At 53.7% G+C, this 12,709-nt stretch overlaps 1 protein-coding gene across 2 annotated transcripts; it reads left to right on the top strand.

Moving 5' to 3' along the window:
* Window positions 1–5,417: 5,417 nt before the first annotated feature.
* On the top strand, window positions 5,418–12,451 carry IRF1 (interferon regulatory factor 1). Of its 2 annotated transcripts, XM_011362280.2 has the most exons (10): window positions 5,422–5,644; window positions 6,650–6,741; window positions 7,975–8,074; window positions 8,873–9,049; window positions 9,159–9,208; window positions 9,314–9,446; window positions 9,630–9,752; window positions 10,157–10,206; window positions 11,044–11,185; window positions 11,493–12,451. In XM_011362280.2, the coding sequence occupies exons 2-10, from the start codon at window positions 6,655–6,657 to the stop codon at window positions 11,615–11,617; spliced, it is 987 nt and encodes a 328-aa protein (XP_011360582.1). In that variant the 5' UTR covers window positions 5,422–5,644; window positions 6,650–6,654; the 3' UTR covers window positions 11,618–12,451. The 2 variants fall into 2 exon arrangements, with proteins under 2 accessions (XP_023387669.1, XP_011360582.1); XM_023531901.1 differs by lacking the exon at window positions 6,650–6,741 and having other exon boundaries at window positions 5,418–5,644; window positions 11,492–12,451.
* The last annotated feature ends 258 nt before the right edge of the window (window positions 12,452–12,709 follow it).

Here is a 12,709-nt window from a genome sequence, read left to right as displayed (position 1 = left end):
GCTCCCGGGCCGGGCCTGTGCCAGGGAGCTGAGCAGAACCGGGCGCCCGCCGCGCCCTCCCCCGCTGCTCCCGCTCCGGCAGGGCCAGGCGGAGGTGGGAGCCCTCCGAGCGCTGCGCGTCTAACCCGAGTCGCTCTGGCTGCAGTGATGGCGGAGTGCACCAGCGGGGAAGCGCAGCGCGGCCTTCCGCTGCAGCAACGGAGAGGTGCGCGCCGTTTCCGTGCGCCTACTGTGTGTCCGCCAACCCTGGGAGGCTAAGGGAGACGGCGAAGGGGGGCGATAAGAAGGAAGGGCAGGGACATTTACAAAGGGCTGTGCATCCGCAGTGTTAATAGCTTCATCGCGCGGGAGATGGGGGAAGGGGGAGATAATGAGCACAGAGAAGTTTAGTAACTAGCCCGGGATCACACAGCCGGTAGCTGCGGAGCTGGCTGCAGACTCAAGACCGGCAGCGGGAGGCTGGGCGGGGAAAGAGGAGGAAGTGGCCTGGGCTCGGGGCAGGTGAACCGCCTGGCACGGGCGGGGCAGCCAGCTGGGGAGGGAGGAGGGGCAGTCCCACACAGCCACCTGGGTGGCGCGGCTGGGATGCTTTCCTTTTCTCCCGCCTTCCCTCCATTTCCAGGAAGCTGGCCATCCCGGAGCCGGCGGCTCACCCTAACTCACCCCCAGCCGGAGCTGAGCAGGAATGTGGAAGTTGTCCGAAGAGCTTGTGCCCCCTCCCCTTGAAACACACACACACACACACACACACACACACACACACACACACACCAGCTCAGGTCCAGGCAACGTGAAAATGGGTCACCAGGAGGTGAGGGGCTCCAAACCAGGACTCGGATTCCCCAAGGCGAAGTAGGGGTACTGCTGCCCCCCATTAAAGCCAAGAAGCCTGCCAGGGGTTCGCCAGTGGGCTCAGGCGGTGCAGCTGTTGCCTCACTGCAGGACCCATGCGCATGAGGAAGGAGGTGCTGCTTTAGTCCAGCTTCACTTCGGGTGGCGGCCGCCACTGGGGCCCAGAGCCAACCCCCCTTCCCCCGCCCCGGGGAGGGGGCCCCCGGGACGGATGGGGAGCCGAGGCCTTTTTCCTCCCAACGTAGTGTTTATAAGAAATGAAACTGCACAGGGCATCAGCGGCAGCCCACATTGACACTCTGCTCCCCCGCCGGGGTTCCGGAACAGCCCAGAGCGCTGTCATTCCTCCGCCTGCTCTTACAAGGCAGACCCCCCTAGTGCTTTCCCAGCCCGCGGCAGCCTCCCACTCTGCATTTAGGATTTTTATAACTGCACATTTTTTCTGCTGTGTCATACAGCATCTTTGCCAGAGCGGTGAGAGGGGAGGGGCTCTTCTCGTGCCCCTGCATATCCCCAGGGCCAAACCTGGAGTTCACTCAGCAGGGGTGCGATTTGTATTTATTTGTTGAATGAATTAAGAAATGTCTTCCTTTCTCTCCTATTAGGCTCTTTTCAGGCAGAGTGAGGGCACCTGGAGTCTATCGTCAAACTTTTGGATGCTTTCAGATGATTTCATGCCTGACTTGTGCTCGCACTTCACGGTTTAGGACTGCTTGCCCCTTAGGTTTGCTGTGAAAATAGAGATGATGGCTGGGAGAGACTGAGCATCTAATAGAGCCCTCCCTCTGGACCTGGAAGGCTGGAACACCTGCTGGGAATTAGCAGGCCCCAGAGGGGTCCAGGGCTGTCCTAATCTCAAAAACCTAGTTAAAGCCTAGCTGTCCTGACTTCAAGACTAACTAGACCACCTAGGGGGAGAGCAGTGTGTTCCGAGAGCCTGAGGGAAGGGGCTGGGGACAGGATTTGGTCCATCAGGGACGAAGCTCCCACAGAGGTGATCTCCCCTCCAGCATCCTGTTCGCCAGCCAGTCAGCCCCTCCTGCCACCTTAGAAAACTCCAGGGCCTAATACAGTGAAATCGCCCAATAAACTCACCTTCGGTGAGTGATAGTATAGATGGGAGGCATCCTGTGAGCACCTGCTCCAGAGCTAAGTCCCAGCCATCTTCAGCTGCAGGTGTGAGGAACTCAGGTCTCTTGCCCCAGAAGGTCACCACCCAGAAGGTGATAAGTGGAGAAAAGGCAACAGGAAAGTTAAGGGCATAGAGGTTCTGAGGAGAAGAAGGACTTCTGGCTGGCTGCTTTGGAGGTAGGTACTTCATAGAAGACCAGGCATTTTCTCTGGGCCCTAAAATGCAGACTGAAATTGAAGGGTGTCGGGGGAGGGGAGTGTTGCTGAGTATTCCAGGAAGTCAGGGATGAGGAGCAAATGGAAGGAGCAAAGACAGGGGGAAAATGCAAAATGTGTTCATAGAATGGAAATACAATGAAAGGTTCACGCATTACTATTAATACTACGTGTCATTTGACTAATGTTTTACAGTTTAGAAAAGAGTTCGATAGTCTGTTGAATTTCATCTTCACAATAATTAGAGATGGGTGAAAGTATATTTTACAGATGAGGAAACTGAAGCCCAGTGAAGGACATTAACTTGCCTAAGGCCACAAAGCAAGTAGCAAAAGAACCCAGGCTTTGAGACTCAAATTCTGTGTTCTCTTCTACCACTCTCTAGTTACTGCCTAGAGTGAGCAGTAATTTAAATGTGGGGCTGAGGCGTCTGGGGTAACTCAGAAGGCACTTAGGTGGACCTGAATGTTAGGGAGACCCTCCAAATTAAGGAGATCATCCTTGTGCAGAGGGGCCTGGAGGGATAGGCCCCGGGGGAGGCTGTGGCAACAACAGCCTGGTTCTGGAATGTGAAAAACAGGACTTGGTGCTGGGAAAGAAGACCAGGAGGACCAGGTGAGGCAAAGAAGGAAGGTGGGGGGAGGGGGCGACTTCACCCTGGAAGTAGCTGGAATTAGGACTAGAGAGAGCTCCTGGGGGCAGTGTGGAAAGGGGAGGCCAGGAGTTCTGCTTATATTAGTGTGACTCTGTTTATAGGGTTGTAGGGGACTGTCGAGAAGTCAACCAGAGCTTGAATTTGGTGGTCACCTCCCCAGAGCAGGTGGCCAGAGTCACAGAGGATGAGTATTTTGAGTCGGAGAGGGGCAAGGGCCAGCCCTAAATTACTAAGAAAGACCAAGGGAAGGTTCTGTGTGTTCTGCTTAGCATCAAAGGGAATGTGTGATACATCTTAGAATGAGATTCTTCAAGAGCAGTTACAATAAAAATTGAGGTACTTATACAAGGTTTAGCTTTATTTCATTGACCTGGAGTGTAGCATCCCCAGTCGTGATAAGCACATTCTTCTTATAGGCTTCAAGATAAAATAGACTCCTTAAAATTAAAAGTAAAAAAAAAAAAAAAAAGAATACTATAGAGATGTGAATGACAGTTTTATTGGTAAATCCTAAGATTGGGGAATTTCTCCTAAGCAAAAAAATATTGATGTGTGCAAAGATTTAGCTACACGGTGTTGTTTGCATTATGATAAAATGGAAATAACCTAAATGTCCTATAATAGGGGGTTAATTGAGTAAATTTTTATTTATCCTTATGATAGAATAACATATGCATTACAAATGGTATTACAGAAGTACATTTCACGATGTGGAAAGATGCTTATTACATATAAATGTACAGATGATTACCTGTGAGTTAATATAAAGTTTTTTTTTTTTTAAAGCACTTTTTACAGTCTCTTGTTGCCTTCATGGTGTCATTTTGGTCAATTTCTCATACCACATGAGATGCAAACTTTTTTTCCTTAATCTCTTTCTGAATTTTCCAGTGGCTGTGTCAGGTTCTTAGGGACAGGACAAACATCCATTTGCTGCACAGAGAACAGACTTCACAACTTGGGAGCCACATGGTTTTGTTCTTCTTACTCAGAAGGTCTTGGTCTCTGTAGTGGGTCCCCACTCTCATCTGTCACTTAAAGCACCCCAGCCTTTCTCCCCGTTCCAGGCCCTCAGCACCTTCCATTTTGCTTAACACCACCTAGGTTCATTCTTTGCAGTCCCTCTTCTTTGCCTCTCCCAGCTCCTGCACCCACCACCAGAATTGGCTTAACACATCCATTTCCTCTGTGGGAGGGAGACAGTAGAATGACTGACAGGTGGAATGCTGCATCAGTGTGTCTGTTTATAGCCTGCATCATTGCGACTAGGTGCTACTGTGGAGGGAGAGCTGGGTTGAAGGGCCTGACACGACCAACCCAGCCAGGAAGAGCAATTTACTTCCGAGACAGCCGATTTGGGGAGGTGAAGGAAGGAGCCCACTGGGCCAGAGTTCTGGATATAGAGTGAACACTTGGCCTAGCCTCTAGGAGTACAGGTAAGGTAAGGTCTAGTTGTGAGCCCAAGAATTAACCAGCTGCCCTTCCCAAGGACCTAGGATGGGGGCTCCCAACTCTTTGGCTAGATTCATGGCCTTGGCCAGTCCTAAGAAATTCTCCCATGTTGCGCAGAACCTCTCTGGCCCAAGCCCTGAGGACCCAGAGACAACACCAATGCTGCCACTGAGGAGCTCCCATGCAAGGGCCACATGAGACTGTGGAGGTGGCCTTAAGGCAGGAGTGCTAAGAGGGACCAGGGCTACCCCACCCCCACACTACCCCAACTCAGCAGACCTCCCTTTTCTGAAATTCCTTTCTTCCCTTTCCCTCTGGCCAGCTGTGGGGCAGTCCCAAGGATGTAGTCCTGGAAGGGGGAAGGTGTTCTCCCTGGTCACTATTAGATTCTGGCCAGAGACCTCACAAGCCACACAGCATGGGGCATGGGGCTTTATAGATATGTCACTGTAAACCAGCGAAATAGGGCTATTATTTTGTGGTTGAGGAAACTGAGGTTTGGAGCCCCTTGGCAGGCTGCACCAGCAGCTGCCAGACCGAGATTTCCTCTCGCCCGGCATCCCCAAGCAGGGCAGGTGAGTGACCTGGAAGAGGGTCCCCCAAGAAGGAGGCAGTGTGAGGGCTGAAACCCTCCTTTCTTGACATTCCATTAGCGGGCTTGAGGAACCAGTCTGGTTTTCGGGAATTCAGCCTGGTGTCCACTCTGAAGAGAGCGGCAGGTGCCCGGGTGAACCCCTCACCTGCGCTGGGGAGAGAGACGTCTTCGTCTCTCAGAGAAGAGGGTGAGGAGAGGGCCACAGCATCTAGTAGGCTGGGCGAAGGCGGAATGGGGAGTAACCGGAGGCCGGGGGCGTTTGGCTTTCCAGGACAGCCATTCTCAGGGACGAGCTGGGTGGGGGTGGACTGGGAGCCAGCGGGGCGGGCCTGCGGTCGCCCCGGGGCGGTGGCGCCGGGCCGGAGGGGGTGGGGTAGAGCTGCCGCCCTGTACTTCCCCTTCGCCGCTAGTTCTACAACAGCCTGATTTCCCCGAAATGATGGGGCGGCGCCGGCCAATAGGCGCCCTCGCGGCTCTTTAGGAGGCGGAGCCGGGCCTGGACTGGGGAATCCCGCTAAGTGTTTAGAGTGTGGGCCGGCGCCGCTGAACTGGCAGAGCGCGCCAGTCCTTCGTCGAGGCAGGACGTGCGCCCGAGCCCGAGCAAAGGCCAGCGAGAGCCGTGCCCAGCCAAGGCCACTCGTGCCAGCGGCCCCGCAACCCGGGCATCCTCTACCTTCTCCACGAAACGCGTTCGCCGCGCGGGGACCTTCGGGCACCGTCGCCGAATCGCGCCCACTGCAGAGGTGAGCCCGACTTCGCCGCGGGGGGCACCGGTGGCGTCGAACAAAGACGCGCAGGGCATCAGGAAGTGGGGGCCGAAAACCCTAGGCGGGAGAGTTGCAGGCGCTCGGGCTCAGGAGGGCGCTGGAGGAGCGGCGAGCTGCAGCGCGGGGAGGGCGGGCCGCGGCGTGGACCGCCCACCGGCTGATTGCCGGCGCCCCGCCGCTTTCGCAGATATGCGTGCATGAAGCCGCTGGGGACCTCTGGCTGTCCGCGTACGTTCGTTGCGCTCATCCACGAGCGGTGCCAGGGAATCCGAGTGTACGTTCGCGCATGGGCGCCCGGTGCTCCCCGCGGTGGTCCCAGCTCCGCAGCCAGGCCCCAGGTTTCAGGCTGTCTATGCAGGTGGCCGGGGCTAGGTGGCTGGAGGACCTGCCGGAGCTGCGGGAAGAGGCGCCGCAGGTGTTCCTTGGGCCATTTTGCCTAGGACGGGAGCCAGGCCGGAAGGGTTAGAGGCCGGGCCTCTGCACCGTGGCTGTCAGGGAGGCGCGGAATAGGTGGGGTGTGTGTGGGGTGGGGGGCGATGTCCAAGCAGGGTGACTGCTTGCCCGCACAACTAGGGGCAACAACTCAAGTTGTTGAGTTGTTGGAAAATTTTTTGGCATCAAGCAAAAGACGTCTCTCCCTTCCCAAAGGATTTGAATTTGGGGAGAAAGTTCCAGTATTAAGATACTGTGTATTTTGTCTCTTTTTTTCTGCACATAAATCCTGCCACTATAACTTGCATGCCTGTTTCCTCTCAAGACTGTTTAGGAGGGAGCGAAGGAAGGGACAGAAGTGTTTTTGCCCAAGATGCTGAAAAGATTGAGGGCAGTTTTTTTCCAGTGAAAGCCTCTTACCCCTGCTTGTAGTACTTGGTACCTGGCTGAGGGCCGGGGAGGGTACCCGAAGTGACCTAGGGTGGGGTAGGTAGTCTCCAGGGGCTGCTCAATAGACTCCAACAGAAGCCTTCTGTCTTCTCTTTACAGCCAACATGCCCATCACTCGAATGCGCATGAGACCCTGGCTAGAGATGCAGATTAATTCCAACCAAATCCCAGGGCTGATATGGATTAATAAAGTGAGTGTAACTCTTTGGGTTTTTCTGCCATATTTCAACCCGTGTTCTTTGGGGGACCAAAGCTTCAGATGCAGCTCAAAAAAGGAAGTGTTAAGGAGGAGGCAGATGTGTTTCCCAGTGGGTCCTGCATGGAGGGAATGTGCAAGAGCAAGCCCTGGGCCCCACTTGCCTGACTTCTGCTTTCCCCACTTCTTGAGGCATGGACAGGCCACCCACCTGAGGTCACTGACAGTTTCCAGTAGCTAGACTCTCCCACCATCTGCAGGGCTTGAGTTCTCGTCTCTCTTGAGGGAGACTCCTATAAACACACACCGCATCTAGTCAGAAAGATAAGAGTCAGAGAAGTGGGCACTGATGGCAGGATGGGGGCTGGCTCAGCAAGGGACCCAAGAATTAACCTTGCATCAGTTGCCTGGACCCAAGAAGCTCCTTGCTGGTGCATGAAGGGCAACACAGATCCTGCAGACTTAGTAACAACAGTATTCATAATAATAGCTATTGCTTACCATATACTCACTACAAGTGAGTGTGGCACCATGCTAAGTATGTTACTTACATTGCATCATTTAACACTCAAAATAGCCTGGTGAGGTAGATCTTATTAATATGTCCATTTTCAGAGAAGGCAACTGAGGCATTGAGAAGTGGATAATAGCTTTGATGCTAAGATTTGAACCTGACCAGTCTGACTCAAATCCATACTGTTAACCACCAGTAATGAGAACAGTGAGACCTGAGTCTTTATACTTGTCACTGTGTTTTCTCATTTCACAGAAGAGAAAACAAAGACAAAGAGGTACAATGACAGTGCCAGGGTCACACAGGTACTCAGCATCCAAGTCCAGCCCAGGGCTCGCTCAGGTGGCCCCAGGTATCCTGAGCAGCCTCCTCTAATGGATGGAGTTTTCATTTCCATGTCAGTACTGACAAGCCAGAGAAGCATCCCAGGGGGCTCTGTACGGGTGCCAGCACATCTGTAACAGGCAGAGGGAGGTCTTTGTTGAGCTGATGGTGCCACAGCTTCATCAGAACCCAGAGTCCTCTCTGAGCTATCCAGAGTGATCCAGTGGCCTGTTTAAGCCAATCTCAGGGTGGGTCAACCAAAGCCAGCTGTCAGGGTGAAAAGAGGAAGTCATCCTTGACCTGGGGGCTGGGCAGATCTAGGCCAAAAGCCTGTGGCCTCTGAGCTGACAGATCTGTGTGTGTGTGTGTGTGTGTGTGTGTGCTGTTCAGGAGGAGATGATCTTCCAGATTCCGTGGAAGCACGCTGCCAAGCATGGCTGGGACATTAACAAGGACGCCTGTTTGTTCCGGAGCTGGGCCATCCACACAGGTGTGACTCCAGCCCAGGAGGAGCCAGGAAGGGGATAAGGGGAGGCACTTCTATTACCCTAGAGACTCCTCACTGGGACCTCTGAGCTCCCTGAGGTGGTGTACAAAACTCAGGGGCGGGCGGGGGCAGACCTGTATTTCTGGGGAGAGGGGCCATCCTTTCAGTAAGTTTTCAAAGGAATTTGTGAAGCCATAATCTTAGTTTGGCTTCGAGGAGTTTGGCTAGATTAAAGTTCTCTCTGGCAAAAGCAACTGTAAGCCAGGACACTAAAAGAGACCTGGGCCTTCTTTTTTTTTTTTTTTTTTTTTTGATGTTGACCAAGGTCCTTGGCTTAAGACCCATCTGGTTGGTAGCTTCCTCTTGTCCTTGAGGGATGGGGCTTTTGGCCCATCTCAGACCAGTTGGTCCACCTGTCAGTAACTGTTCTTTGGTGCCTACTCTGTGCCCACTCCCATGTTTGGAAATATCATATAAGGCCCAGTCCCTAACCTCTGGCTGCTGACAGCCCAAGCAGGGAGCCTGAGCATGATGCCACACAAAGAGCACTTTGGGGTATATGGGCCCTCTGGTACTTCTGGCTGGGCCCTGCCGGATGTGTTTGAGAAGCCCCAGGGCCTGCAGAGTGTCATCCCAGAATACCTGCTGGTTTGAACACCTGGTTTGATCCCCAAAATACCTCTCAGTGAGGATTTCTGAGAGCTTAGGAATACTCTTGCCTTCTGCCTTCCAGGCCAGAGGGCAGCTGAGGATCCCTACCTATGGCCCTGACGATCCCCTCCACTCTCTCTTGCCCACTAGGCCGATACAAAGCAGGGGAAAAGGAGCCGGATCCCAAGACATGGAAAGCCAATTTCCGCTGTGCCATGAACTCCCTGCCAGACATCGAAGAGGTGAAGGACCAAAGCAGGAACAAAGGCAGCTCAGCTGTGCGGGTGTACCGGATGCTCCCACCTCTCACCAAAAATCAGAGGAAAGGTATGCAAGGGCTCTGGGTCTTCAGGAAGCCTTTAGGGAGGGAGAGAAAAAGGGGGCCAACTGGGGCTGGCATGCCTGTGCCAAGGCTAATGTCCTATCTTCCCCCCAGAGAGAAAGTCCAAGTCCAGCCGAGACGCTAAGAACAAGGCCAAGAGGAAGGTGAGTCTGGTCCTGAGCAGCTGGCCTTTGATCACCTGTGAGTCAGGGTGGGCAGTGGAAGAAGCGCCACAGCAGCCTGGCCTAAGCTTCTTTCTCCTTCTGCAGTCATGTGGGGACTCCAGCCCCGATACCTTCTCCGATGGCCTCAGCAGCTCCACCCTGCCTGATGACCACAGCAGCTACACAGCTCAGGGCTACATGGGGCAGGACTTGGAAGTTGAGAGGGCCCTTACTCCAGGTGAGGCAGGCTGGGCCTGGTAAGGACCACACAGGTCAGGGGGAGGGCTCTTTCTCTTGGGTCGAGGAGCCATCGTGCTTTTGAGTGGTGACCACGGGAGCAGGCTACAGGGTTGGGGATGCTGGATATCTTGCAATCTGAGAAAGCACACAGCTCTGACCCTTGATTTCTACTGTCCTGCAGCACTGTCACCATGCGCTGTCACTAGCACTCTCCCTGACTGGCGCATCCCAGTGGAAATTGTGCCGGATAGCACCAGTGACCTATACAACTTCCAGGTGTCGCCTATGCCCTCCACCTCTGAAGGTTTGTGCTTCTGGGGCCTGACATGTTTGCCTGACTGTTTGGGTCCAGGGTGGGTTTTCCTGAGGGAGAAAAGATGCTCTGAACTCCACCTGGCACTGAGCTGACTGTGGCAGGCCTGAGGGAAGAGGAAGGGGCTGCAGTTTGGTCTAAGGTTGCTGGGTCTCCTGGCTCCTCTGCAGCCCAGGCTCCCAGGGTGAGAGAGGAAGCGAGGGGGTAGGAAGAGGTGTGGCTTCAGGGCTTGGGAGCTGAGTCAGTAGGACAGTGACCTGTTCTGGAATCTCCATGGCAGACAGATATCTACTGGGCGTTTGTGTGCGAAGGGACAGGGGGACCTGATGGGGCTGGAATTGTAGGGTGAGCACGGCTGACTGCCAGCCAACCTCTCTCCTCTTCCCTATCCACAGCCACAACAGACGAGGACGAGGAAGGGAAGTTGCCGGAGGACATCATGAAGGTAAAGCCCCTTCCTCCCTGAGCATTCTTCTGGAGTAGGGAGAGAACCACTAAGAGCTTCCAAATCGAAGGGCAGGCAGCTACTGCTATGACCTGGCTGCTTGCATAGTCCTGCAAGTGCCACATCCTTGTGGCTGGGGACCACTGCCCTCCTTGGCAGGTGGGAAAGACACTGTAGAAGTAAGGACAGGAGGGAGGCCTGGTTTCTGACAGACTGTCCTGAAGCAGGCTTCGGGGCTTCAGATGGCTGAGTCAGCCACCATCAGGACCAGGCCCCTGGCCCGTGTCCTCTGCCCCAACACGCCCCGGCCCTGCTAGTCTGGGAAATGCACATCAGGTTTCAATAATCAGCCTTTGGGATCTGTAATATGGTGGCATTTTTTTTTTTTTCCAGCATGTTATCCTCTAGGGTTTTGTTTTTCTGCTTCAGTTTTAAAAGTGAATATAAAAAAGTTTTTTGCAGTGGTATGCGGGCTCTGTTCCATCAGCACAGAAAATTGAGACATGGGCATAGTTCCTTATCTCTAACTTTTCTGGTTATCTTTTCTTGACTCTACCTTGCTTTAAGCCACACTCACAGTTGGTATGTCCTTACCCAGTTGAGAGGGAAGTCTTGGAGATTTGGTGCCATAGGATGGGTATGGTAGTGTGAGTCCAAAGCAGACCCTCACCCCCCAGGCCCTTGTCCTAAGTAAATTCCTCATCTGCATCCATCAGAGAATGTGAGGATGGCCAAGGATGTCATCTTGGCTGGGAAGTTTTGGCTCATTGAGGGCAAGGCCACAGGGTGAGTCTGCACTGGAACTAAGCTGATGGCTTTTTGCTCCTCTGTCCACAGCTCTTGGAGCAGGAGCAGTCAGAATGGCAGCCAACAAACGTGGATGGGAAGGGGTACCTGCTCAATGAACCAGGGGCCCAGCCCACTTCTGTCTATGCAGACTTCAGCTGCAAGGAGGAGTCGGAAGTTGACAGCCTTGGGGGTAAGAAGCCCCTGGATCTATATGGTTTCTTAGAGAAGGGAGAACCACAGGGATGCGGGGAGGCTTGGGGGCAAGGCTGGGGAGCAGTGGAGGTAAAAGCATCTTTCTTTAATTCATCTGGGTACAGACAGCTTGCAAACGGGCTGCCGCTCCCATGCTTTCAAGCTTGGCTGAAAGATGAAGGGGGCTGCTGCCCCAGGAGTGACAGAAGAGGTTGCTGTATCTGCGATCTTTGGGGATGGGGGTTGGGGGAGAACACACCTGCTCCCACCCCCCACACTCACACAACCTTCTTCACATCTTCTAGGGGATATCGGGCTCAGCCTCCACCGTGTCTTCACAGACCTGAAGAACATGGACACCAGCTGGCTGGACAGCCTGCTGCCCCCAGTCAGGCTGCCCTCCATCCAGGCCATTCCTTGTGCGCCATAGCCTGGCCCTCGGCCCTTTTGCTCTCCTAGGCGAGCAGGACCTGGCATGTTGGTGGCTGTGGTACAGAGAAGCAGGACTCCTGTGGGCCCCTTGACATGCGAAGTGTGACCTCACTGCTGAGTGGGGTTGGGGCTACCCTCCTTGGGACAGTGGCCTTTCGGGGCCTGGCAAGTCAGGGTCTGGGCTCATCTCATGGGGTAAACCTGGCCCTGCCTCCTGGGAAGATGGGTTTCTGAGACTGGTGTCAGGTGGAGGTCTCAGACAGGAGTTGGCCCTCCAGCTTTTTCCTCTGAGCCCCACTGTCTCTGAGCTGGCCTGAGGGAATAGACCAGTGACCTCGGAAAAGCACAGCACCAACCCCAGGGCTGGCTCTGCACTAAGAGAGAATTGCACTAAGTGAATCCTATTCCCAAAGAACCAGCCCCCGTCCCAGCTGAGCCCTGGGGACTGTTCCAAAACCAGTGAAATGTGAAGGAAAAATGGGGTCCTGCGGGATAGTGCTCCCTCAGCCTCAGAGGAGCTCTGCCCTACTTCTTGCTCAGGCTGAGGGGCTTGGGAAAAACATGGCACTTTTTTGTGTGGACCTTGCCACATTCTAATTAGAGGCGTACACTAATGTTTCCCACGAGCTCTTGGCTTTTGCATTTATTTATACAGTGCCTTGCCATGCGCCCACCTGCTCCCTCAGCAGGCCCAGGGAGGCAAGTGTGAGCGCCTTAGTGTGACTTTTAAAATTGGAAAACCCACCAAACCACTAAGTCATGTGTGACCACATATGTTTGTGTGTGTAAATATGTACATTTGTCTTTTTATAAAAAGTTAATTGTTCTAAGAGGTGTGGCCTTTTATTTAGAGATAAATGTAGATGATTTTACTTTCTGTAGGGACATTCTGATGGACTCATTCTTGGCACCCTGCTCGAGCTTGACTGTGGGGTGAACAGTGACAGGCACCTATTGCAAAATCCTTTCAATTATGTTCATGGAGTAGATGGTAGGAGGTGGAGATAGTCATGGCACAGGGACATGCTCATGTACCCTTGGCTTTATAGCTACGGTTGAACTGAATTTGGGCTCCTGGGCTTGGGGAGTA

This window comes from Pteropus vampyrus, unplaced genomic scaffold (genome assembly GCF_000151845.1).
Source record: "Pteropus vampyrus isolate Shadow unplaced genomic scaffold, Pvam_2.0 Scaffold74, whole genome shotgun sequence".
NCBI lineage: Eukaryota > Metazoa > Chordata > Mammalia > Chiroptera > Pteropodidae > Pteropus > Pteropus vampyrus.
The sequence above is the reverse complement of the archived record's forward strand: the minus strand, read 5'-3'. Positions and strand labels throughout refer to the sequence as shown.